We start from the raw sequence: 26,842 nt of genomic DNA, 5'->3' as shown, positions 1-26,842 counted from the left end.
ATGAAGGAACAATTTTCAGAATAAAAAGCTTTTATAGTCCATTCTAAACTCAAAATGCAAGGCAGAGGTCTTAAGACTGCATTTCTAAAAGCAACTTTTAAAAAATAATTCTGTGATAATTACAGGTTATATGAATATATAGTCATACATGAAATGCAGTCATAAGCTGTGCTTTCCTCTGCTTTTGTGTAGGTGATAAACACTGCTGCACAAGACCATGATAATATAAATATTTTTCTTTACTTCTTTTATTATTTTTGATAATGTTGTTTTGATTGTTTGAACAATTTACAATAATAATACTGATGTCTTGTTGACTTCTCTTCCCTGTTCAGTATGCCATCTAAGCAAGTTTGAATACACGCAGAGTAATCATATATTGTGAAATACTTGCCTACCCACTGCTACAGTATCTGGAGAAGAAATGCTTGTTGAATAAATAATACAAGTTGTGGCCTGCAATACGAACCTTACTTCTGGAATTTTCAATCAGTTACAGAGCCATATATTAAGTACTAATATAAGTGGCTGAAGATAGGCAGATAGACAAATGCCGTAAAAAAGGCACACAGCCCCAGTCTTCCTGGCTTGAAGTCAGTGTCATTGTGATACAGTCTCATTAGCTGCTCTGCAATTGCACATTTTCATTTTCTTACAGTCCATTAGGCTGACTTTAACAAAATTAAACACAATCCAGGGCAAAATAATAAAGTAAACCCAAACAAAGCACTTAGATGTTTGTATGTTTTTATATGCTTACAAACATTTTCTTGAGAAATTGCAATTTTGAGGATAAACCTTTCTCCCTTGAGCAACCTAGAGACCATTCTTCTCAGCTGTCCCCTTTAGATGGCCACAGAACTGGGATGAAGGAAAGCAGAGGTATTTTTGGTGAATGTATTTCATAGAAGCAAAATACACTGCATCTAGCTGAACATAATTAAATGGTATCTCCAGCAAAACATGAGAAAATTAACCATAACAATAATATACAAACCAAACTTTACTGTGATGAATGCATCTCAGCTAAGCAAATGTTACAACTATGTATCCTATTCACTACCTCTCATCAGTTGTAATTTTTGCTTTCTCTACCTATGGCCATTAAATGCACAGTATGTTAAGTCAAAGAATTATATGCAGAGAATTATAAGGAATTAACCACATCTTTTTAACATTATCTTTTAAGCACTCAAGAGGATAAGAGAGTATGTCACATATTGAGTGATATAAATAAGACCTGTTTATTTACTTTACTTGCCATTTGAAGGCAGTGGACAGGGATAGCTTAGGGTTTGGATTTGACATTCCACATTTTACCAGGAAAAGTGTATTTCATCAAGTCACTGGTACCAGTGACAGGATATTTTTTGGTACCAGTGACAGTTTTTTTTTTTTGTTGTTGTTTTTTGTTGTTTTTTTTTTTTGGGGGGGGGGGGTGAGGGGGGTGTCTTTTGGTTTGTTTTTTTTCCCTCCAAACCTAATGTTTGCAAACAAATTAACTGATGTGCAGGGTGTGCCACCAAGTCAGAACATTTCCTCCATTTCCAAGCTTTAAAGATGACAGTGTACCATCATCAAGTTAGATGTAAGGAAGTTCTTTACTGTGCGGGTGGTAAGGCACTGGAACAGTTGCCGAGAGAGTGGCAAACACTCAGTCCCTAGCAGTGTTCAAAGTCAGGCTGGACAGAGCCTTAGGTGACACTGTCTAGGGTGAGGCATCCCTGCCATGGGAGGGGGGTTGGAACTATATGACCTCAAGGTCCTTTCCAACCCTAACTGATCTATGATTCTATGATCACTGAGGGATGAAGCACTGGCTGAAAGTGTTACCAAAGAAGCTCTAAAAGATGGAGGTCCCAGAGAGCCACAGCATAGTTACTTTGCAGCACCGTGTCCATTACATGTATGATAAAACTGTTTCAAAGAATTCAAACACTAATCCATTTACTTTTGTTCTTTTGTAACAAATCTCCCTGACACATCTTTATTTAGATGATGATGGCATTTTTTACAGGCCACCCAATGTTTTGAATCATGTGGTCTATCCAGAATATCTGTATTATTTTTCTAAGATCCCAAATGATGAAAGTTAGAGGTGCCAGCATGTACTGTGCTTGTATCAGCGTACAGCCAATAAAATGATAACACACTGTTCCAGTGCTTTGTAATGAATTCATAGTGGAAATCTGGGATTGATAATTGGATTGTTCAGGCTCTTTTATCCCTCAGTACTCCTTCCCCTCCAACTTTTACTGTTCATGTGCATATAAAAATCCCTCACTGGAATGTGAAGTCCCACTTTTCTACATTTGCTAGTGAGAGAAATGCAGCAGTAGTATTTTAAGTGTCCACAAAAGTTTCAGTGTCAGGATGGTCTGCTCTGCCACAAAAAATACTCCTTTGTATAATCGAAGTGGAACAGCAAATGTGCTAAGCACAAAAATGGGCACCAGACCTTGCGCCTTGTCTTGTCAGACACTGCCCCACTCTTACTCTGAATGCTAAAAAAGGAAAATCAGAAGGCACTCAGCAGCAGGCAGCATAATATGCTAGTACAAGCAGATTAAGTTCATCCCATTTGTACATGCTGGTCCTTTAATTTCAGGTAGTGTTTACTGTAACTGAAAAAGATGCTTTTGTGGCTGTGATGGAAAGGTAGAATCTTTGAATATTTTTAGACCGCAATTTACTGTTAAACTGTGTATTTTAGTGCACTTTCATCTCAGAAAAAGAGGCTGACTGCTTATATTTTTTCTCAAGTTATGCCATGAAGAAATATAATTCTAATAGAACTGTCAAGGACTCATTCTGTCCAGTTTACTATATAGATTTGTATACCCCATACAAAAATGTTATGAGTTTAATTGGAACATACAGCATGACCAGTATAATTTTATACAACTATTTACTACAATGGCAGCTTCCACAGAACTCTCAGTGTTTTTTCAATAGCATTTGCAAGCATAAAGTATGTGTTAGGGAAAAAAAAAAAAAATATTGCTGTGCAAAATGGATTAAGGAAATCTATCAGTAGTGACACAGGTATTTAGAAACAGAAAATATTTTGCCCACCTGGGCACAACTGTGAGATTTGGTGATGTTACTATTTTTTTAATGGCTAGATTAAATAAATTATCCCATTTATCCTCAGATATATAGCACATGAGAAAAAGGGAGACTTGGAGGTTAGGAATGTATTCTAGTTGTTTTTAATTTAGGAAGAAAAGAGATAAGTATGACAGAACCAAAAGCCTCTGGTCCTCCAAATGAGAAGAAAGCCTATGGCATTTGCAAAGTTTTGGCAAGTTATGCAATAGAGCGGCAGTAGTAAGACAGTATCGAAGGAGGAGTGTAAACGGCAGAAAAACACAGAGTATGGGCCTAGGAAAAACTGGTGGAAAAAGCACTTCTCTGGCAGCTTTAGTGCCGAGCTGTGAACAAGTTCTTTTTGTTTGATGGGTTCTGTTCAGACAAGAGAATTTACTTACTCTTTTGTAACAATAATTGCATCAAATATATCTGGATATTAGCAGCTTGTCTTCCTAACTGCTTATTTTACAGAACCTTCAGTTCTGGCTAAGCCGCTGGGTCAAAACTAATGTTATTGTTTATATGCAACAGACACGAAGCCTCCATTTTATCAGAAGATGCAGAATAGAGACTTACATGGAAGACTTGAAAAACAAGCAAATTTATTTTCTAAAGGGCATGTTGAACATGGACACTAAAAACAGCTTTGTGAGTACAATGGGCAATAACAGAACAGAACACTTTACTTAATTAGCCAGTAATGAAAAAAGCTCATTAGGGAAGTTTAACACACTAACAGAGAAGTTTATAGAAGACAGTAACCCAGTTCTTTTCCTGAAGTGATTTTACGGTGATGTAAGCTCTTCTGATTCATTATGCTATAGGTTTATTCATTATTTACTTTTGAAGATATTCTCAAGACACAAAAGATCCTTTTTGACCTTGAAATTTGTGCTTCTGTTGTTAAAATTGTCATCCGCTCAAAACAGATCAGAATAATACAATAAGGACAGGCAGGGAAGAAAACTGGGATGTGATTAATACACATAAATTATGTTGAAAAAGAGGCCCATGAGAGTTACTCTGTTAAGAATGGACAAAATTGCTCTTCTTTAGGGAGAGGGGCAGGCAGAGCAGTATTTATACAAGTGGGCAGATTAAATGGCTTTTGCTGAGCTCTGTGCTGCAGCAGCTAATCCACAACCTGACCTAATTAATTTTGTATTTGCTTGGGTATTTCCTCATTCAGGCACAGGACAAGCATAACATGCAGTGCACTGCAGAAATGATCTTGGAAAGTTGCACAGCCCCACATGAAATAAATTTCTCACGAGCAAATTAAAACTTCATAATACGTCACTGCAGCACAAAATCGATCAGTCAAATCAGAAAAGGCTGGTTTAAAACTCATATAATGCTGTCAGAAAACTGGCACAGTAATTTAAATGTACTGTCAGTAGCAATTAGCAAGAGGCTAATAAGCAGCTAAGTTACAGGATACACTATATCCAAGTGCTTTGCAGCATTAGTGACCATAACATTTATACACTGACAGGCCTCATTTTCTCCACTGTACTCATCAGGTTGATCTCTCAGTTTCTTTATTTAACTTGTATGTACAAGCAAGAAAAGCCTGAGAGGTGTTTTGCCATACAGAAGATAACAAGTTTCTTTCACAGATTGCCTGCTATCTGAAAATCGCCCAGAAGAAGCTGCTCCTTGTATCATGATGGGTTTGATAGCAAAGAAGTCTCACGAAGGCAGAATTTCTAGGTAGGGTAAAAATTTCCTTTGTGCCACCTGAGTAATACAAAACCAATGTTATGAGGTGGAAAAATCTCACATTTTATTTCTAGGTTAAGCACCTGCATCTGTGCAGGGCATTAGTGAAGGCAGTAGAACACTGAGTCAAGCGCTAAAATATATATTTATACAAAAAAATGCAGCCAGGTCTTACAGTTCTACCAAGCACGCCTTTGAGAAATTAAGTTCCAAGAGTAAATATGTACGTTTTGGGGTTTTTTTGGGGTTGTTTTTCCTTTGTTTTTTTTTTTTTTTTGTTAAATATAAATGGAAAAGAAAACATGTCTGTCCTTTGTGAGAACATAACTTCTAACAACTCATGAAACAGCACAGAAACAAAGAGAACTAAAATGTTTTCAAATCATATTTTTAAGCAGACGCTATGATTTTTAGTTGGCTAATACACTGCAAAGGTAAGTTATGAAAGAATAAGAATAACAATGAAAATAACTGGGTTGATGAACTGAAAGGAAGAAAAGGGCTTTTGCTTAGTGTAAGGGCATAAAGTAATAAACGTCAATGGTACCATGCACAAAATTAAATTTACTTTGAAAAGTCTAGGCTTAAAAATAGAAAAAAACTTACACTGAAAGTGCTTATCAGTGAAACCAGAAGGATTATAAAATGTTCAGTGAAGGACAAAAACATCCCTAAAATTTGCTGCACTGCAGAGTTTCAGCAGACAGAGAAATCCCATCACCAACCAGCCTGACCTATGTTACCACTGAACTTTAGAACTCACTGACTGCATTTTATAACTGCAAATAAGTTACATTCATGACAAACAGTAGTCCTATAAAACTGTCTGTTCACAATTTAGATCTCGTTGGAAGAATTATAATCAGACAAATCATATTATTTTACTTGACTTTGTAAAATAAAACCCACACAAACAAACAGGTACACAACAAGCCTTTTGTTTCTCAAGCTGATGCTCCTCTCCCTGTCTCCTCCCTGTTCTGCACTGGTGGTCCTGTATGTCAGTGCTGAAAATCTCTCTGGCTTTGGACCAACTTTAGTGTTGATAAAGGCTGCTTTTTGTGAAAACTAACAACGAAAGTTATTACAGACAGATAGGAAAAGCCTCACGCTCGCAGGCCCTTGTTCTCACGGGGGATTTCAACCACCCTGACATCTGTTGGAACGATGGCACTGCACGGCACAAGCAATCCAGGAGGTTCCTCGATTGTGTGGAAGACAACTTCCTTCTGCAAGTAATAGAGGAGCCGACAAGGAGAGGTGCCATGCTTGACCTTGTGCTCACCAACAGGGAAGGGCTTGTTGAGAATGTGGTACTCCAGGGCAGCCTTGGATGCAGCGATCACGAGATGGTCAAATTTGAGATCCCCAGGAGAGTGACAAGAGAGTGACAACATCAACAGGGATGTTGTCCGGGAAGCTAGGGACCAGGTTAGGAAGGCTAAGGCCCAGTTAGAATTAAACATAGCCAGGGATGTTAAGGATAATAGGAAGGGATTCTACAGGTACGTAGCAAACAAAAAACGGACTAGGGACAAAATAGGCCCCCTGAGGAAGCTTTCGGGAGAGCTGGCTACACAGGATCTGGAGAAGGCTGAGGTTCTGAATGACTTCTTCGCCTCGGTCTTCACTGGCAAAGGCTCTGACTGCACCACCCAGTTCTTAGAAAGCAGATGCAGGGGCTGTGAGAATGAAGACCGTGGGCCCACTGTAGGAGAGGATCTGGTTCGAGACCATATTAAAAATCTGAATGTGCACAAGTCCGTGGGACCTGATGGAATCCATCCGCGGGTCCTGAAGGAGCTGGTGAATGAAGTTGCTAAGCCACTGCCCATCATATTTGAAAAATCATGGCAGTCAGGTGAAGTTCCCGATGACTGGAAAAAGGGAAATATAACCCCCATTTTCAAGAAGGGGAAAATGGAAGACCCAGGGAATTACAGACCAGTCAGTCTCACCTCTGTGCCTGGTAAAATCTTGGAGCACATTCTCCTGGACAGCATGCTAAGGCACATGAAAAACAACAAGGTGCTTGGTGACAGCCAGCATGGCTTCACTAAGGGGAAATCCTGCCTGACCAATTTGGTGGCCTTCTATGATGGGGCTACAGAACTGATGGACAAGGGTAAAGCAGTTGATGGCATCTACCTGGACTTCTGCAAAGCGTTTGACACTGTCCCACATGACATCCTTCTCTCTAAATTGGAGAGATATCAATTTGATGGATGGACCACTTGGTGGATAAAGAACTGGCTGGATGGCCGCACACAAAGAGTTGTGGTCAATGGCTCGATGTCCAGCTGGAGACCGGTAACGCGTGGTGTCCCTCAGGGATCGGTGTTGGGACCGGTCTTGTTTAACATCTTTGTCGCTGACATGGACAGTGGGATTGATTGCGCCTTCAGCAAGTTTGCCGATGACACCAAGCTGTGTGGTCCAGTTGATATGCTGGAGGGAAGGGATGCCATCCAGAGGGACCTTGACATGCTTGTGAGGTGGGCTGATGCCAACCTTATGAAGTTCAACCATGACAAGTGCAAGGTCCTACACCTGGGTCGGAGCAATCCCAGGCACAGCTACAGGTTGGGCAGAGAAGAGATTCAGAGCAGCCCTGCAGAAAAGGACTTGGGGGTGCTGGTTGATGAGAAAATGAACATGAGCCGGCTTCAGTGTGCGCTCGCAGCCCAGAAAGCCAACCGTATCCTGGGCTGCATCAAAAGGACCGTGACCAGCAGGTCGAAGGAGGTGATCCTGCCCCTCTACTCTGCTCTTGTGAGACCTCACCTGGAGTATTGTGTACAGTTCTGGTGTCCTCAACATAAAAAAGGACATGGAACTGCTGGAACAAGGCCAGAGGAGGGCCACGAGGATGATCAGGGGACTGGAGCACCTCCCGTATGAAGACAGGCTGAGAAAGCTGGGGCTGTTCAGCCTGGAGAAGAGAAGGCTGCGTGGGGACCTAATAGCAGCCTTCCAGTATCTGAAGGGGGCCTATAGGGATGCTGGGGAGGGACTCTTCGTCAGGGACTGTAGTGACAGGACAAGGGGTAACGGGTTAAAACTTAAACAGGGGAAGTTTAAATTGGATATAAGGAGGAAATTCTTTCCTGTTAGGGTGGTGAGACACTGGAATGGGTTGCCCAGGGAGGTTGTGAGTGCTCCATCCCTGGCGGTGTTCAAGGCCAGGTTGAATGAAGCCTTGTGTGGGATAGTTTAGTGTGAGGTGTCCCTGTCCATGGCAGGGGGGTTGGAAGTAGATGATCTTGAGGTCCTTTCCAACCCTAACTATTCTATGATTCTAAGATTCTAGTTAACAAAACTGGTAACAATTTCCACATCTCTGAGTGGAGAGGCTTGTCTCTACTCTCTACACCAAACACTTGGGTACCAATTTAGTATCTGTAACAACTTCCAGTAAGACTACTGAAAACTTGTTACTCCACATACCTAGTGGGACTGTGGACTCTGTCACATTTGCAAGAGTTGCACTCAGGAACAGTCGCAACACACACATACAAAATTTAAGGACAGATTCTAGGGATATTTTGTATTGTTTTGGGGGTCAGCTGTTTCTCCACAGCACTGAACATGCCTGTAAGGTCTGTGAGGTCTCTCTCCTGGTGACAACCAGATGCTAGAAAAGGAATCAGATACAAATAGTTGCACTCTCATGTAACAGTTGCCATCTCACTTCCTATTCATGACCAGTTATTTAGTCCAAAGTCTGTTCTCAAATATCCTACCCATTATCAAGCTAACCAAACCAAAGCATATACAAACAATACAAACACCATTTGGAACTAAAAAGGAATCAAAAATGCCCGAGCCCTAGAATTGCATACAAAAGATTTCATCAACTATTAATTTACCCCAAGCTGTTCAAAAGGCATTATGGAGTCAGTTTTCACAGAGCCATATATAATTTCAAAAGACAACTTAAGACATACAGGAACCTAAATATTATTAAATGTTCACAGGTGTCAAAATTCTGCTAATAATTTTGCACTTACTTGCCTTTTCTTTTTCCTTTAGTGCAAGCGATTTTGCATTGTTACACAGCAGATGCATTTTTACATTCAAATAGTGGTGCAGCTGCTAGTACCTAAAGCTTGAGAGATTTATAGATAATAACGGGAGTGCACAATAAACAACTACATTTGGATGCATACAAAAGAAGCTGCATCAATCAAATTGCTGAACAACTGATTCAAGTTTACACATAAATGTAAAACAAAATTCTCCAGTAAACCTAGCTGCATCTTTAGAAAAATACATTACGCATTTCACAGTACTGACATGGATAACAAAGTACTTTCCCCTTTGACCAAGGCAGACTATGCAAATTTGTCTTCTAAACCAACGAATATGTTAAAGCAGAAAAGAACAGTAATTCTTCCGCATTGCTAAAAAACAAACAAAAAAAAAAAAAAAAACAAACCCAAAACCAAACAGAACGCACCCCAAACAAACTAAATCCCACAAAAAAATGTCAATCAGTTTGTGTAACAAAAAAATTAATTACATGACCATGTCAGGATCTCAGCACATCCCACTTTGCACACAAAACCTCACTTCATCTACACAGTAAGTGTTGTACCAGGCACACACTGCTGCGTTCCCATTCCCTTCACTTATTCTGCCACTTAATTTTTGCATTTTTTTTTTTTTCTGGTGTGAATACCACATTCTGTAAAAATGGAAGCAATAAAGATTTCTGCATATGCCTTTTTCATGAACAAGAGAGCCTAAAATAATGAACCACAGCAGTCCCAATCCAAACTTGGCAACTTTATGCAATTCTTTTTCAGTCTTCGTCAATCAAACCCGCTGCAGTTGAAATGATGGCATAGAGAAGAACTCTGAATTGAATTCTTAATTCTAAGCCTTTGGTACCAAAGGCAAAGGTGTCTGAACACATTTCTCATTAACAACTCTGGGTAAAAATGGCATTTTGAGTTTTAAATGCGCCAGGGGCAAGTATAAACTGGGGTACCCTATGGTCAAAACCTAGTAAGTAATATTCCTACTGCTTGGATCAAAGCAGCTGTGCCTACTCTAATTTCCCTTTCTCTTCTAGCTTTATGTGACCAGCAATTTAAGATACTCTGAAGTCTTCCACAGCATCCCAAAGTCGCTCTTCAGCCATCTGCCTGACCCCAGAGCTAGATCCTGACAATATGACCAAGGCAGCGTTAGCAGCCAGGGCTCTGCAGATCTGAAGTCCACGTTCACATCTATCATCTTGGGAATGACATTCCATCTGCTCCTCCTAGCCTTCGACCCATACTTCTTAAACCCACAGAAAACTCAGCTTAAAATGCAGCATTCTTCTTGTATTCCCCTGATTCAGTTGTGGGGGTTTTGAGCCAACCAGCTATTCCTGAAATATTTATCTACCTCTACTATAAACATTATAATCTGCTGGTAAGAGACTTCGCGTAGAGAATAAAAAGGGATGTGCATAGGCAATAATCACTAATTCCTTCTCTGAGCTCATATTTTTCCAAACTCCCTCCTCTTGAAGAATCTCTTAGCCAATGCCTAGCACACAGCTACATTTACAGCTTTTTAAACTTTACTATCACTCTTGGCAATATTATTTCCTTTTGCTGCTGCTCTTTTCTTCCACTCAGACACAGACCATCTGCAATCCTGCTTACCACACTACTTGTCAGCTTTAATATCCGTACGCACTGAAGGATATTACAGGCGTGAATTACTTTCACATTCTTCTTCCTAAATTTTGGGTTGAGAATTTTGTATTGTAATGAGAAACCAACTGTGAGAAAAAGCAAAAGCCCATAGCAGACAGAAGGCACATACCATATATTTTCAATAAGTATTTCCTACCACTTACTACAATCTTATTAAAATTCTCTTTTGCCAATCAACTCTAAATGGATTTCAGCATACCTAGATGTTAGGCAAAAGATTCCAAGTTGTATGCTTCACACACTTGCCCTACACCCCCAGCCAAGCTGATCAAGTTTTGTTAAGCCAAGCACACAAATTGTTCCTGGTCAGCCTGTTCCCACTGCTTGACAACCCTTCTGGTGAAGAAGTATTTCTGAACACCCCATCTAAACCTTCTCTGGTGCAACTTGAGGCCATTTCTCTTGTCCTATCATCTGCTACTTTGGAGGAGAGAAACACCCACCTCACTACAACCTTTCATAGGTAGTTGTAGAAAGCAGTAAGGTCTCTTCTCAGACTCCTTTTCTCCAGGCTAAAAAAATCCAGTTCCCTGTGCTGTTCCTCATAAGACTTGTGCTCTAAACCTTTCACCAGCTTCACTGTCCTTATTTAGACATGTTCCAGCACCTCAGCGTCATCTTTCTTGTAGTAAGGGGTACAGAACTGAACACAGTACTTGAGGTGCAGCCTCACCACTACCTAGTACAGAGGGATAACACTTCCTTGGCCCTGCTGGCCACACTATTGCTGATACAAAGCAGGTCCCCTGGGCACAAGCTGGCCCATTTTCAGCTGGCTGTCTACCAACACCCCCAGGTCCTTTTTTGTCAAGCAGCTTCCCAGCCACTCTTCCCCAAGCCTGTAGTGTTACATTGGGGTTGTTGTGTCCCAGGTGCAGAACCCAGCACTTTGCCTTGTTGAATCTCATGCCACTGGCCACAACCCATCAACCCAGCCTGTCCAGATCCCTCTCTGCAGAGCCTTCCTAGACTTCAGCAAATCAACACTTTCCACCCAACTCGGTGTCATCTGTAAACTTACTGAGGGGTCGCTTGATCCCCTCATTCAGATCATTGATAAAGACATTAAACAGAACTGGTCCCAATACTGAGCCCTGGGGAACACCACTCGTAACTGGCTGCCACCTGGATTTAACTTCATTCACCATCACTCTTTGAGTTTGGTCATCTGGCCAGTTTTTTACCCAGTAAACAGTACAACCCTCGTAGCACAACCTCGTACTACCCTAGGTAGTCACGGAACTGGGAGATATACAATGCATTGTATCTGCCATAGTTCTCTTCAAGTAAAGAACTGGAAAAGTTTTCTACAAAACCCAAGTGGATAGCAAATATTGGCTTATACATATCCAAGTCCAAATTCTGAAAATTCTCCTGCTTGCATGACACACTGTGACAAATATTGTCAGCAAATGTTTTTGCTATTTTTTACATGACTTTTTTTTGTCTTTAAGGAATAAATTCTGAAAAAAACAATGCGTTATAACTCTATTACTGTAGGAGAGCCCTGCTGTGATAAACTCAACATGAATTCAAATTAGAATTGCTGATGACTGCAAAGTCAACAGGTATAAGAAAATAAAAATTGATGAGACTGATACCAGATGTGATCCATCAATTTCCCTTATTTTCTCCCAGTGGAAACATATACCATGTCAAGATATGATGGTCTTCCAGAAAATATTTGCCTTTGTCCATTTACCAGCTTGCTGCCTGACACATTGGCCCTGTTGTCTATTTGATAAGTGGTCATTTTATTGTTTAGTTTGAACAGAGAATAAACTGAGCAACCAAGATCTAACAGGACAACTCGGAAGAGCTGACATGGTTTGTAGCATGAAGTTCCAACACATGTGCTTGGCCACATGCAAAAGTCAGTTTTGGACTCTTACATCAAGACTGCTTAGTATATTGGAGATAGGCAAGGACAGATTTTATATTAGTCTTACCCTTTTTTGACAATCTGACAACAGAAATCACTGTACATGTTTGATACATACTAAAACTCAATTATTTATGAAAAAAAAAAAAAAAAAATCCTAAGCCTCTCTTTTCATGCAGGGCCTTACATTAATTTTTTTAAAAGTAAGTGTTACTCTCTTGGATGCTTCTACTTTGTAAGCTTAAATCTATCCTACTTCAGACAAACCAGACTGCACTAATCTGCCAAAGCAGATCAGTTATGTACAGACTGCAACAACAGCAGGAACACAGAAAGTAAAACCTTGACTCAAAATCCTACTACTATCATGGAAGGACCCATAGGGGCCAAGAGTCATCTCATGGAACCCATTCAGTCGCTGTCTTTGCTCTACATGGGTACCTGACTCAGAATAGCTCCCATTAATTACTTCCCTCATCAAGCTATTAGGCGTTTGTTATTTGTCAAACTAAACAAGTTACTGAGTGTAGCCATGTTATAAAGTCATGGTGGGAGACACGCCTCGATGCAACTGCAGGGCACCAGCTTGGTTTTAACACTGAATAGCTAATTGCACTGTAAATCTGCAACATAGCTTGTTATATAGACATAACCTAAACTAATTTACCCAGCCATCTGTTTTTAAATGACACAGCAAAATTTATAACAATATTATAGAACTGGACATGATCTTCGATCTGCAATATGAAAATTGCTAGATTATTCTAATAGTCTGTTTTAGCTTCCAAAAGAATTTATAAATCTATATTGACTAGCTTTGCCTTAAATACGTAAATAGCCAAATATTTTCATTTCCCAGTGTATTAAGACATTCACTACTACTATATAAGATTGAACCAGTTTATCTAACTTATTTCTTTAGTCACCATTTTTCCATTGCCTAGAAAATGAATAATAATTTTCTGATAATAGTAGTACTGCATTTGTAAAGTAGTGATTTTACTTAGAATTGTTCAGGCATCTACACATATAGCTTAATGAAGTTTCACAACTTTCTTCCGAAACAAGTCATCTTTTTTCTAAAAATATACAGAAAACATTTTATGGGTTTTTAAACATTTAAATCTTTCAATATTTACCGAATGCAGAGCAAAACCTAACCGAAAAGCATTGCTTAAAACTTGCAAACAGATCAAGAAAGCAAATTAATATGGCATAAATATGATACTGAAACTTTCGAAGACAGCTAATGCAGACTGAAGCACTTAAAGCCTTTATAGTAACAAAATTGTTTTTTGTTTTTATATGTTTAGATATACAAATTTGTAATTACAACTGTTAATATCCACAGACCAACAAGTTCCTTCAAAATTACATTCTCCCTCTGTCAGTACTGAATTGTCCACCAGCTGAAGACGGAGCCATGCAGGGGGAGCTCCTACACCAACAGGAGCTAGCCTCCTATGTTAGCACTGCTCAGCTTCATAGAAAGAGTCTTTTCAGGAGGACTCATTAAATCCAGAGAATTAAAATATGGCAGATCATCTCACCATCAAGAAAACTGCAAATTTGTGAGGTAAACCACAAATTAATGCAAACAATTCAGTTGGATGCTTCAAATATACTTAGTATCTTTTATACGAGTAGTTCTCCTGAGAAACAATATGCACCAGTAGAGTTTTTTCCAGGATGAAGACCTAAGTTCAGTACCATACATTCTGTAAACTCTACCACCTTCTATAATAAAAATGTGAATTAAGGAAAGATTTTGCCTTGTGCTCTCTCTAGGGTAGGGCAATACTGTAAAAACACACATGTTAGTATATCACAGTTTTCAGATCTATCAGTTCATCACAAGAGCTAGCTGGGAAAGAGTAGGAAAATCTTAGCCTTTCTCCTCTGGAAAAGAAACAAGAAAACAAACTGACCCACTCTCTCTTTTCTGTAGTACAATCTAGGCATTCATCTGGAAGAGAGGAAAATCAGGTCAAGCAGAACAAGGGTTTGAACCTGTGTTTCACCTCCCTTGGATGAATACTCTGTTCTGTGCTAACCTGAGGGCTCTTTTCCTGTATCTGATCAGAACTATTTTCTTCTGAATCTGAAAAAGCTCTCCCGATAAAAGTACTGTCAAGGCATATAAAGAGCTCCAGTGCTGAAAATGCAACCCTTTCTCAAGATAAAGTCAGCTTTACTAATAAAAAAACCCCACAAACCAAAACCAAGCCAGGTTAAATTTGGATGCTGCCTCTCACAAACAGCCCACACAGTGGATATTTTCTCCTGGTAAGCATCAGGTACCAACCTCTTTGTGTATCTTCAGAGATAATTAGACACATCTCCTTTGGAATCAAAATGAAATGTTCACATCTGTTCACCGTAAACAGGTAAAGAACATTTTGAACACTAAATAAAATTGCAAATTTTATTCCTTATTCCATTATATGGCAAAAGTAAAAATAACATATAAGGAAGAAAGGGAAGCCTAAAGGAGACATGCCAGACAGCACATGAAAAACTATTTGTGACCCAGACGTTCATCTGGAAGATAGAAATCAGGTCAAGTAGAGGAAGAACTCAAACCTTGGTTTCAGAGAAGGAGTGAAGGCCACATGCAGTGGCACTGTGGGAAGAAATTACAGCAAAAGCACATGGCAAATACTGAGTTGTAGCACAGATTCGCAGAAAATGAAGAGACACTAACAAATGTAATTCAGACGCCGAAGGGAAAAAGCCCCTCAAACGGGGAAGCAACTGAAGTAGGTATACCAGAACAGAAGGTTAGAGAGGGGAGAAAAAAGAAGAAACTAGAGGTTGGGAAATTAAAACAGGTGGGCCAAGAAAGAGAGAACCGGTATCTTAAAAAGCAGAATATACTGTACACTCCAATCATTTCCTGTTTATGATGATACCCAGACAAGATGCTAAAATGGTCGGGTAAGATGGAAACAAGACCAAAGAGCAGACCTACTCACAAAAATCAAATGGGCAATGACAGGCGGAGGCTGGCTATTATATTCAGTTGTTCAGTGTTTTGGCAGTTTTCTTCATATGACCATTCAGATCCAGACTGCCAAACCTGCTGTTCAGGCTGTGTACAGAAATAACAAGAGAAACTTTCTGTTTCCCAAGCCCTATCTTAACCTACAACCTGATGATGGCATCAAACAATTAGATGCTTTCTCTACAGCAAACTGATTTGCAGTGAGAGCAGAGAGCCAGAAGCCCTGGGAGCAGGGTGCTCTCTGAGAAGGCTGGAAGCAAATCAAGTCCTTCCAACATAAATAATCTTATCAAGAGCTGCCTGTTATGATCTGTTATGATCTGTTATTTGGTTTGCTCATGGAACAACGCTGATCAAGTTTCTTTTAAGAAACCATTCCACAATCAAATTTATCACTGAAGAATATGAATACATTTCCTCATTGTCGGCAATTTGAACCCCCAAATGGATAATACAAAAATCTCTAGCAAAACAGTAGTCATACATGGGATAAAAGTCACAAGACAATGTAACCTCAAAAGATTCATTAACAAAGCATTTACCAGTATCAGTGAAACCAAGATTTTATCATTTTGTGTTTTTGATCCAGGGAAAAAATAGTTTCATAAACTAATGGGTTTGCACAGTAAAATTTTAATCAGAATTGGCTATTCCCCGTTGCCAAATATTATTGTTACAGAAGGCCTAAGAAATGTTCCTGAATATGCCTTCAGAAGTCTCAATAGTATCTTTCTTCTTAGAATAAAATAATTGCCTTGATGCGATAATCAAACTCTTAGTAATGCCAACCCCTAATGTTTTCAGTAAGATTGCCATTACCCTAGGAAGATATGTGTATAGACACATTACCCCAAAGCATCTGACCTTCACAACAATGCAGAGCACTTACTACATTAATATTGAATGATACACTTATTCTAGGTCTTAATGAGCAGAGATTACTCAAATGAGCTGAATCAACACTCGTAGAAGTTGCACATAAAGTGAAAAGTCTAACAACAATAATTGCCTTTATAAGCATCCTTGTAGTGGCATATGGAGTTAATGCAAAGAGTGAAAATCAGTTAAGAGCACAGGTGCTCTTACAAAATATTAGTTTGGGAAAGATGATAGGCGCACTCAGCATAAAGCCTCTGGGAGGAAACTTTATCTCTCTTGTATGTGCCACTTAATGTTTTTATTCTCATGATAGTGTGTTGGACTGATCTTGAGTCTTGTTCCTGGAAGAACCAGTGCAGAATTTGTCTTCCTGCTGTTTGTTACTTTCAGTCATATAACTGTACTATGGAAAGCACAGATCAGAGTATCAGGCACCTCACAACTTCATGATTTATCCACACATGCATTGCTGCATTTTTCATTAGAATAATTTTAACACAGAGCCACTCATAGGAGAATGCAAAACACCCAGTTCAGACATAGATTTAATACAGATAGTTCTTCCATTCAAAGGTGTAAGATTAGTTGCCAATAAGACAAGTCCATCTCTCTTTCCTGCAACAGGCTATTACTTTATGAAACCTATACTATACCACCTCAACAAATCCTGAGGCATTTAACATCAAAAGTGTGACTAAATCACTGAGATAAAGTGAAATGGTATTGCTAAAGGTAAATGCTATTTGGACTGCTGAGTAGCTAATTTACAAAGATAGAACCTGATTAAATTAATGCTTTTCAGTTAAATCATTGTCATGTTTTGTGAAATTCTCCTACATGTCATCTTATGATGACCCATCTTTGCTTATACTTTTCTCCTTAAGCATGAAAAACTGTGGCTGCTGCACTGCTGAATTTTCCTCTTAGAAGGCCTGCAAATGTGATCTGACAATGGGATTGACTGCACTTTGCCCATCCAGGCAAAATCAGAGAAGTCATTCTGAAAGACAGTGGGAGATTGACACCAATAGTAACATATCATCAGTACGAAGCATATGTAAGTCAGAAAAATTAGTTACTCAGACCAACAGGCTAAATTAGATGCTTCTAGTGTCACAGAACATATATGCCAAGCTGTATCTATACTTACTGTTTTCCAGACAGGGGATGGCCAACAGCAGATTTAGGAAATCGTAAAGTGTTTGTAAGAGAAGCGGATAGGAGAAGTCAGTATTTCAGAGGCTCATCACTTCAGAAGATAGTTATTTAGTGTACTTGTAAGCACTGCACCACCTCTCATTCAGGCATGGAGATGAACCCACTGCTTATTGCAGAGTGGGCTTGCCATCAGGAGAGTGCGATTCACAGCTCTGTCCCTTACATAAGACTATAACCTCTATTCACAGCCATCTGCTGTTATTGTTGTGTAACAAGTTGTAGTCGAGTGATTCTGTCATCATATGGTAAATTTCCTTAAAATACACTGCAAAAAATCACTACACAAAGACCTAGAAATTCTTTAACTAGACACAAGTCCAAATTTCACAGAGAAATGGCAGTTTGGAAAGGCACCCTTCAAACTCCCCTGCTTGGAGTGGCTGTAATTTCCCCTTTGAGTTACAGCATCTCTGGCTTATAAAAAGATACACTGATGAAAACATTTTGCTTACTAGGACTTGCATTGCTAGATATCTCCATTTTCTGTCTTCCTTGAGATTTATACTAAGATTAAATAAAAAGAAATTTCAGTTTCATAATTATCCTTCCATGTACAGAGCTTTTAAAGGAGGAGATGGAAACAAGTGCTTTTGAGGTTTGTTTTTGCTTTATCTTTTTTTTTTTTTTTCCCTGCTGTCAAAGATATTGCATGCACTTGATGCCAGCTTCTCTCCATGAATTTCTACAAGATGAAGTCATCACAAGCTGAATTACAGAATACCACCTATAGCCTAAAAGTCATGGCAAAACCAGACATACTTCAGCACTTTAAATGAAAGTTCTGAAAATAAACAATGTTGAATAACCAGATGTCAAAACATCCTTTTCTTCTAGAAGAGATGAAGAGAGAAGAATGAAGAACCAATGTTCTTTGAAAACAAATAAAAGGATTTTGGTCAAATCTGTGTGAATTCTTACTTGAATGTTATTTTAGCTAAAATTAAATATAGATGACAATTTGGTAAAGGCTGACAATTCATTTAAAACTGAAATATGAAATGGAAATCAACTGTAAATCCCTCTTTAATCTTTCCAGAAAGAAAGCTGGTGGGCTGGGTGGGGGAGTTGTACAAACTCATTGCTGTTTTTCTAAAAGGACTGGTAATTCAATGAAACTAGGGGGGTGGGGGGAAAGCTCTGTTACTGCACGTGAAAGCAATGAAAGCAATTCCATCTAATCATGTCTGGAAACAGTTCGCACACTAGTGGATTTTTGGTTGTTGTTTCTACTTGAGGAGAGCGACACAACCTTAGAATTCTAGATTTAATTTAAAATATCCTCCCTTCTACATTAGAAGCATAATGAACACCAATACTCTTATGATTTTAAAAGTCTATTCTGCAATGCTGACTAAAAAAAATATCTATACTGCACATTCTGTACGAGCTAGTGGTAGCTTAACTATAGAAAAAACTTTTACTTCCAGTTGCTTTGAAACAAGGGGGAAATCACAAAATGGAATATATAAACCTTTAGAATCAGTTTTAGGTAATGCTAAGTTTGATGGCTTTGTAACAGTAGCAATGGAAATTTACTAAAGTGCATGATACATAGAAAAAAAAAATAGAGTGCAGCTGGAGAACACACTGAGCATTCTTGTACAAGATAAATTGTTATAGTTGACAGAGTTTTAAGAAAAACAGGCTAGAAGAACAGGACACAGGGATAAGGAGTATCTGGGAATGGCAGGTGTCCAGGATGGGCTACAGTTAAACTAACTGATAAGTAGGAGGATAGGAGGATTATTATGTCTCCTGTGCTAACGAACCAATTAAAACTGGTATGAGCATCTACTGCGCATGCTCCAAAGGCTTCCAGAAGTGATGAAGATTGTTGGAAGAAGTAAACGACCCTCTGAGACCACCACCACAATTTTGTACGCATGTGGGGAATTTTCTGGAAAATGACGTAATGTATGTATGCCCAGGGACTATATAAGGACGGCTTGTGTAGCAACAGGGAGACACACGTTAGGAGGAGCTATCCCCCGTGTCTCCCGGCGCCGCAATAAAGAATACCTGCTTGTCAGCTTGAAGACTTTGCTGGCAAGTTTGTTCCTGGAGTTTTCTCCGAATCAGTTTCCTGTGCATTTAAATTTTAAGATTACATTACTAAAACTGAAAGTGGTTGAGTGTGATTTTCTTTGCCCATTGCATTAGCAGATTTATGATTTCAATTAATCTCTCTTGGGCTTTAAATTTTCAATATGTTCTGACAACGAACACATTTGTGCTTCCATTTATCACTGGTGAAATATTTTTACTAATGCTTTGTAAAAGTTACACTTCTGTTTCGAGCATTTCAGTCCAGTTCTGCAGAATAAAGCCTATTTTGCCAATTTAAGGAAAATGCAAATCCCAAACAAGTAAAGAAGACTCATACTCTTCACAAAAGGTAAAATCATACAGCTGTGCTGAAGCACAAATCAAATTTGAAAACATGTAATCTTTTATAGTCTGTACCTCTACGTCTCTACCCACACTTGATCAAAGAGGAGAGAAAGCATGTTGTTCCTTCCCCCAGGATGTGTTTTCTTTCTTATTTTACCTTGATGAGGATTCATTTCCCCAGTCTTTCTCTCATGTGATGCACCTTTTCTGATCTATAGATAAATTCATTAAAACTTCGGCAGTAACTGAGTAGCTTTTCTCTATTTTCTCTATTTCTATTAAGGTAATTCCTTCCTTCCCTTCAATCTTTAACGCATCAACACTAGTTTAGGTTGATTTGTAATGCATTTGAACTGGAAGAACTCTGTTTATATATCCTCATATCAAAACCATAGTTAACAGACATGTCATACCCACCTGATGGATGGTAACAGATTTTATACTGACTTGTCATTTTCAGGGACCCACTTGACAATTGCGACCACATAGCTCTTAAAATCTAATTTTACAAGGCAATAAAATATCACTTTTTGATTATTTCATTTTTGTAAAAGCTTAATATCCTAGAGCAACATTAATAATTTTTATTCTATGAACAGATAGTTGATGTGGCACTCTACAATTAGACTGGTAAAATGGTATTTGCTATAAAAGAAACTTGGTCTGCAGGGCTCCAACCATATGCTTTTTTTGCATACATAACAGTCTTAAACAGATGACATAATCACTTTAGAGAGGTTTAAAAGCTTCTTTTTTTTTTTTTTTTGAGACACAGTTAAGCCACAAAATTCAGATTTAGATCCAGATTTTGAAAGGTCTATCTGGGGTTAAACAAGTCCCATGTTAAATCTGTTTTAGAAGGACCCACCTTCCATAAAACTCAGATATCTCCCTCTGGCTAGTCAGTCTTCCTATTTTCCCTAAATTATCTTCCACTTATAACTTTGACATATATTTGAAATATATTCTATAAATATTTCACATCCTCTGATGTGTTTTCTTCTTCCATTTAATAATAGTCCCTGTTATTAACTGTTATTAAATTACTGTTATTAAATAGAAGACTACCTTCATGCTGTTCTGTGCAGTTGGCAGAAACTTCAAAGCCAGATCTGCTTAAAGCAGAAGGTTGAACCTCTGCATTCTTTACAGAAGTCCATGCTTTGTCTTTCAACCTAAATTATCCTATGATCTTACCAACACAAAGTCAGACAGGGGAGAAAAAAAAAAAAAAGGAAAGATGGAAAGAAAAGGAAGGAAAGGAAAAGAAAGGAAAGGGAAAGGGAAAGGAAAGGGAGTGGGAAGGTGGGGGGGGGTGTGGTGTGGGAAGGGTGTGGGGAACATGACAAAAAGCCCAAGATTATTTTCCGGGGGGGTGGGGGTGGTTGGTTCTTTAGAGGAGGTGAGTGTAGGTCTTGAGTCTTCAACCCCGTTTCTGGAAAAAGAGTCTTTTACTTTTTAAACTATCTAGAGGTTTTTAATTATTTACAGTCCCAGTCTTCTAGGAGAGGGATTTTGATCCTTTGCTACATAAAGAGGTAATCAAAGAATGAGTAACTGCAGACTTCAGTCACAACACTTGCAGGTTTCTCTTTGATGAGATTCAAAAAGAAACACAATATGTGCCATGCTGTCACAGGTTAAAGTATTAAAGACCACAGGGTATAGGTAGCTCTATAGGAACAAGACTTTTGACATTTGAAAAAGCCAGTTTAACAGACCCAAAGTGTAATATAGTGGAAACTCATGGAAAGAAACATCAATGTAGAAACAAAGTGTGTGTTTTAACAAAGCATATAACTGATAAAATTGGGCTTTGCATAAATTTTGTGTGGCAGCTAAAAAGTCTTGATATCCTCTGAGCACGGATGATAAACAAAGCCTGTTTCTACTGGCTAATTCATGCTGACTGAAAGTGGTTTACAAATGAAGTATGATTATCTTACAAAGGAATTACATTACAGGTTCTTAACTACAATAGCAGGAGCAGGGCCTAATGGCCTGTAAGATTTCCATCCTAATTTTCTTCTTTTAGATAATAATGCATTTATTTTGAAAAAGTACTGGATCTGAGGTCAAATGGGACAACTTGAATGTTAATATAACAAATACAAAATTAATACTGCACATTACAAAACTGAAATACACTTTTTGCATAGGAAAGTAGCTTTCAGTGCTAAATTAAGAACAAAATAGTTGAAGGCCAAGTCCACCAATTTGGTTAATAAGTGGTAATGTGACAAACCCATTCTCAGTGCCTTGTTCACCACTTTGGAATATCCACACAGAATAGTCAACATATTTTGCCTCAGAATAAAAACTAATCAAAAGGAACAGCTGCAGCCTACATACAACCTAACTTTCAAGACTCATTGGGCCAGGCAGGTCTACTCCAGAACACTATAAAGGATAGTACATGAGTACATTTATACAATTTATGTTGTATATAAATTCCCAATCCTATAGATACATACAGGACCACACATTCCTGAAAAATGACTTGTACGTCGTATTTATGATTTTGCAAATGTAAGTGCTCTACCATTGCCATGAACTGTATAAAGAAGTTAGCCCAGATGGAGAAAGCTGAAGCAACATTTCAAATATACTCTTATCCTTTCATTCCATCATGAGACTGCCATTTCTATTCAATTTGTCCCATTAGTACTTCCTTCATAGGTAAAGGCGAAGATGACTGAGAGTTCAGAGACTCGTCCTGCCCAGTATTAGCAGGGCTGACATATCCCTTCCTCTTAATAGTGACTGTAAGCACAGGCTGCATTGTCATGCAGCCATTTTCCTTACTGGTGACATTATTAATTTTGTTAGGTTTCTTGTGGCTCCCATGGTTTAAGGCTGGGTACTCCCATATTCCAAGATTAGCAAATTACTCCTCAAACTACTTTTAATTTGCACTGTTCTTTTTTGTGTTGTTTTTTGTTGGGTTTTTTTTCTGATTTTTTATTTTCTTTAAATATCTTCTACTTAAAGCCAGAAAACCTGGTGTGGAGAAAAGGGAAGTGAAAGCTGTTAACACCTATGATGCTTGAAGGGCCTGTGTTTACAGTGTTTTAACATTTCTCTCTGTGTCCTACATCAGTTTTCTTATTAATTTGATCCTAACTGAAGGAAAGTAGAAGGTGGCAGTTCTGATTGCAAGAAGCCACAGATGTCAACTCAGGAACTCTGAAACACTACTGGGTAGTTAGAATCATAGAATCAGCTAGGTTGGAAAAGAACTTTAAGATCATCAAGTCCAACTGTTACCCAAAGACTGCCAAGACCACCACTAAACCATGCCACTGAGAGCCTCATCTACACAGTTTTTGAACAGTTCCAGGGATGGCAATTCCACTGCTTCCCTGGGCAGCCTGTTCAAATGCCTGAGCACCCTTGCAGTGAAGAAATCTTACCTCATTTTTCCTGGGCCTGCTGGCAATGCTATTTCTGATACAGGCCAGGATGCCGTTGGCCTCCTTGGCTGCCTGGGCACAAACTGACCCATGCTCAGTTGCCATCAATCAGCACCCACAGGTCCTTTTCTGCCAAGCAGCTTTCCAGCCACTCTTCCCCAAGCCTGCAGTGTTACACTGGGGTTGCTGTGGCCCAAGTGCAGGACTTGCCACTTTGCCTTGTTGAACCTTATACCACTGGCCACAGCCCATCAATCCAGCCTATCCAGATCCCTCTATAGAGCCTTCCTACCCTCCAGCAGATCAACACTCCCACCCAGCTTGGTGTCACCTGCAAACTCACCAAGGGTGCACTTGATCCCCTCACCCAGATTATCAATGAAGGCTCTAAACAACACCGGCCCTAACACCAAGCCCTGAGTTGCAAGAAGTTTCCCCAAACCAGAATCTTAGGTATCTTAACCATTCACTTTAATTAAACTACATGTACACAATTTGGCATGCATTAATCTACATTAAATATTACGTAATTTGCATTCATGTCTGTGATGTAAAGTCAAGACCTGCCTAACATACAGCTAAAATGACTTAAAAATCTGGGTTTGGCCTGATACTGTTAAAAATATTCCAGAGCCATATCACATTATTTGTCACTTTGCAACCTCAGGTAAAAGCTATGCCGAATAAGCCTAATTTGTTTTAGAGGGATATTTTAAAAAAGTAATTTTCATGTGCGTGAATAACAATTTTAAGACAATATTTTTGCTGTTTTCCAAGTGGCTGTTGCCCAGATTCACTTTCCATATAATGACAAGTGATTGTTCTGAAATGTAACCTGCACTATCACAGGAAAGGTAAGATTAAAAACTCATTGCTTCACCATTTTGTGCATGCAAACTCCTAAATATTGTTATCAGATGCATCACTAGCAGTTCTGAACACATTTACTACTGAGAACCCTAATCAATCCCACAAAACTCAAATGAGCTGGACTTGCTTATAAAGCTTGACTGACACCAGCCAGTGTTGGCTACATCTAGTCCAGGCACAAGAACAGTCCCCTCAGTGTTCAACTTCCAGAAATTAAGTCTTGCCTTCCAGAAATTAAGCTCTCTCCCTAATCCAAACACACACTGAACTACAAAAGTAAGTTTCTGCAGTGCAACACCATAGCCCTTGGAAATGATCCTACAGTGCATGACTACTGCGGCAAATACTTTTTACACTCCTCAGGTTGTGGAAACAGGAAATATTTCTGTGAGTAATGCTGATTATCTGCATGGTACTCATTTTTTCCTCTCCAAAAGGAAGATAAATACATTACTGATCTAACTCCTAAGCAAAATGTTGATGCTGTCACTGTCCAGCCACAGCAAAAAAGTTTCTAATATTTCTATTTCAGGCTAGTCATGCTTAGAACATGTGTATATGCACATACACAGATATATATCACACTATGCCAACACACAGAAACGCACCTGAACAGAAGCTTTTCCTCTTTTTAATACAGCTGAGGATCAAATATAACTTAAATTTCAAAACTGAGAAAGTACCTAACTCATGATAACCTTAAACAAATTGGAAGAGAGACCCCTTGTTCGTCCATAGGTGTGTCCAGTGGATCTACATCAGCATCAAGCCAAGGTCCCCTCCCTGTTATATGTCCTAAGTAATATAAATTAATAAAATGAATAATAAAATTGCCTTTGTAGTCAGAACATGTAGAAAGTACATTTCAGCACAACCTTAGCTTACCGAGCAGGATCAGACAGCTGAGCAGTTTTATGGAACCAATACAGTCAGAAGCCACAGTAAGTAAGCATTTCCAAAGTATAGAGAAACAAGTATGTGCAACCAACACAATGCTTTGAAGAAATAATAGCAATGCTGTCTGCAGTATATAAACTCTGTAAGGCTTTTGGTCTTGTTAGATGCAGCTTAATCTGGGAGACCTTTCTGGGCTTTGTATTGTTTCTGTACGAACTTCCCTTCTACTCTTGAGAGAATAAAGCTAAAATCCCTTGTTAAAACAAAGTCAGAGACAGGTACCACTCTGTCCAGTTAATTGACTGTTCTTTCCCCCACTTTTAGAATGCAAAGTACCTTTTTCCTTGACTTATACCTCACTTCTATGTTGACACATGCACATACAACTTGGCAGAGATAAAATCTGCCTATTCATTATAGGCTCTGCACTTCACCTTTAAAGGTCAAGCAAAAGGAAAAGCTAAACCAAATATAAAGCAAACTATAACAGAAGCTATACCAACACAGAGAGTTACAAAACAACAGGTGTCTTTGGCAACAGACTTTCACATGGAAAAGCACAGGAAAATAAACAGAAAAAAGATTTAGAAAAACAAGCATTATTATTCAAAAACCACAAACAAATCAAATTTTAAAGAGCACCCAAAACCAGAAAACTTAATACATTACAGTTTCCAAGTATAAGAACAAAAACAAGAGCTTGGATATGACCCTTTGTTGCATGTCACTTCATTTAAAATTTTAAGATAAACAACATTAATTAGTAAATGGATTCACTTCCAAGACATTCATCTTGGGTACTATTTTTGACATAGTTTTATTAGTCAACAGAATTTAAAAAGGGCAACAGCAGAGTAGAAGAACATACATGCAGATGGTATTCTGGCATTCACTGAGCAGTGTAATAGAAAGCTACTTTATCTCCAGATTACTATCTGAAAGTCTATTTCTACTCTGCAAATACAGAGCAACTTTACTTGTAAAAGTGAGAAAAAAAAACCAAACAGAAAATTGACATCACATATTTCCAATGAGATCAGAATCAATGCAGTGCCAGACATTATAAATTTATTTTCTTTTGAAGGAACTATTTTGCAGCCCACATGTGGTTTCTTTTCAGATTATGTAATTTTATTTCTTCTTGAGTCAAAAGTAGAGAAATGTGAATATTATGGGTTTAAGTAGGTGCTGTATTATTTCAAATCAAAAGTAGCCAAGTCCACTAACAGACTGCCCTGTTGCAGCAGTAGCAGATGTTTTATAACAGAGACTGGAGAATGTGTTTTTTATTGTATCAACAAAAGCAACACTGTTCTCTACACACAACTGGTCCACAGTATGTTTCCTGACAACAGGCAAAGGGTCATCTCACATGACAAGAATAGCCTCCAGCATGGATTAGAAATGTAAGAAAAACATTTGACGTACTTGGATCTGACAAGATTGAGTCGGTTTTCGGCAAAAATTGGTCACAGCGGACTCCTTGGTAGCCCTCTTTGCACCTGAGAAAAAGGGGATAAATGACAAACATACGCATGCGATAGTAAAAGGTTAATTTCAAGGTAGCAAAATGAACTGAAATTCTCCCTGCCAATGCTGCAGGGGACTTGCGTATCTACAGTTATTTCAACAATAGCAAGATTATTACTGAAACACAATGGAAGCATGTAAAATTATTTGTATTTCAAAAAATTACCCTCAAACCTTTGTGATTATTTTAGAAACTTTGAAAAGAAACATCATTTAAGCATAACTTTTC

At 38.7% G+C, this 26,842-nt stretch overlaps 1 protein-coding gene across 2 annotated transcripts in view; it reads right to left on the bottom strand.

Moving 5' to 3' along the window:
* The window catches only part of NRG3 (neuregulin 3), a 419,575-nt gene that overhangs the window by 89,978 nt on the left and 302,755 nt on the right, over positions 1–26,842 (bottom strand). For both annotated transcript variants that reach the window (XM_065670778.1, XM_065670779.1), the window contains one exon: positions 26,512–26,585. In XM_065670778.1, coding sequence (XP_065526850.1) covers positions 26,512–26,585 — 74 coding nt within the window. The remainder of the gene's footprint in view (positions 1–26,511; positions 26,586–26,842) is intronic.

Source organism: Lathamus discolor, chromosome 3 (genome assembly GCF_037157495.1).
Source record: "Lathamus discolor isolate bLatDis1 chromosome 3, bLatDis1.hap1, whole genome shotgun sequence".
NCBI lineage: Eukaryota > Metazoa > Chordata > Aves > Psittaciformes > Psittacidae > Lathamus > Lathamus discolor.
This window is presented reverse-complemented; position numbering and strand designations above follow the sequence as displayed.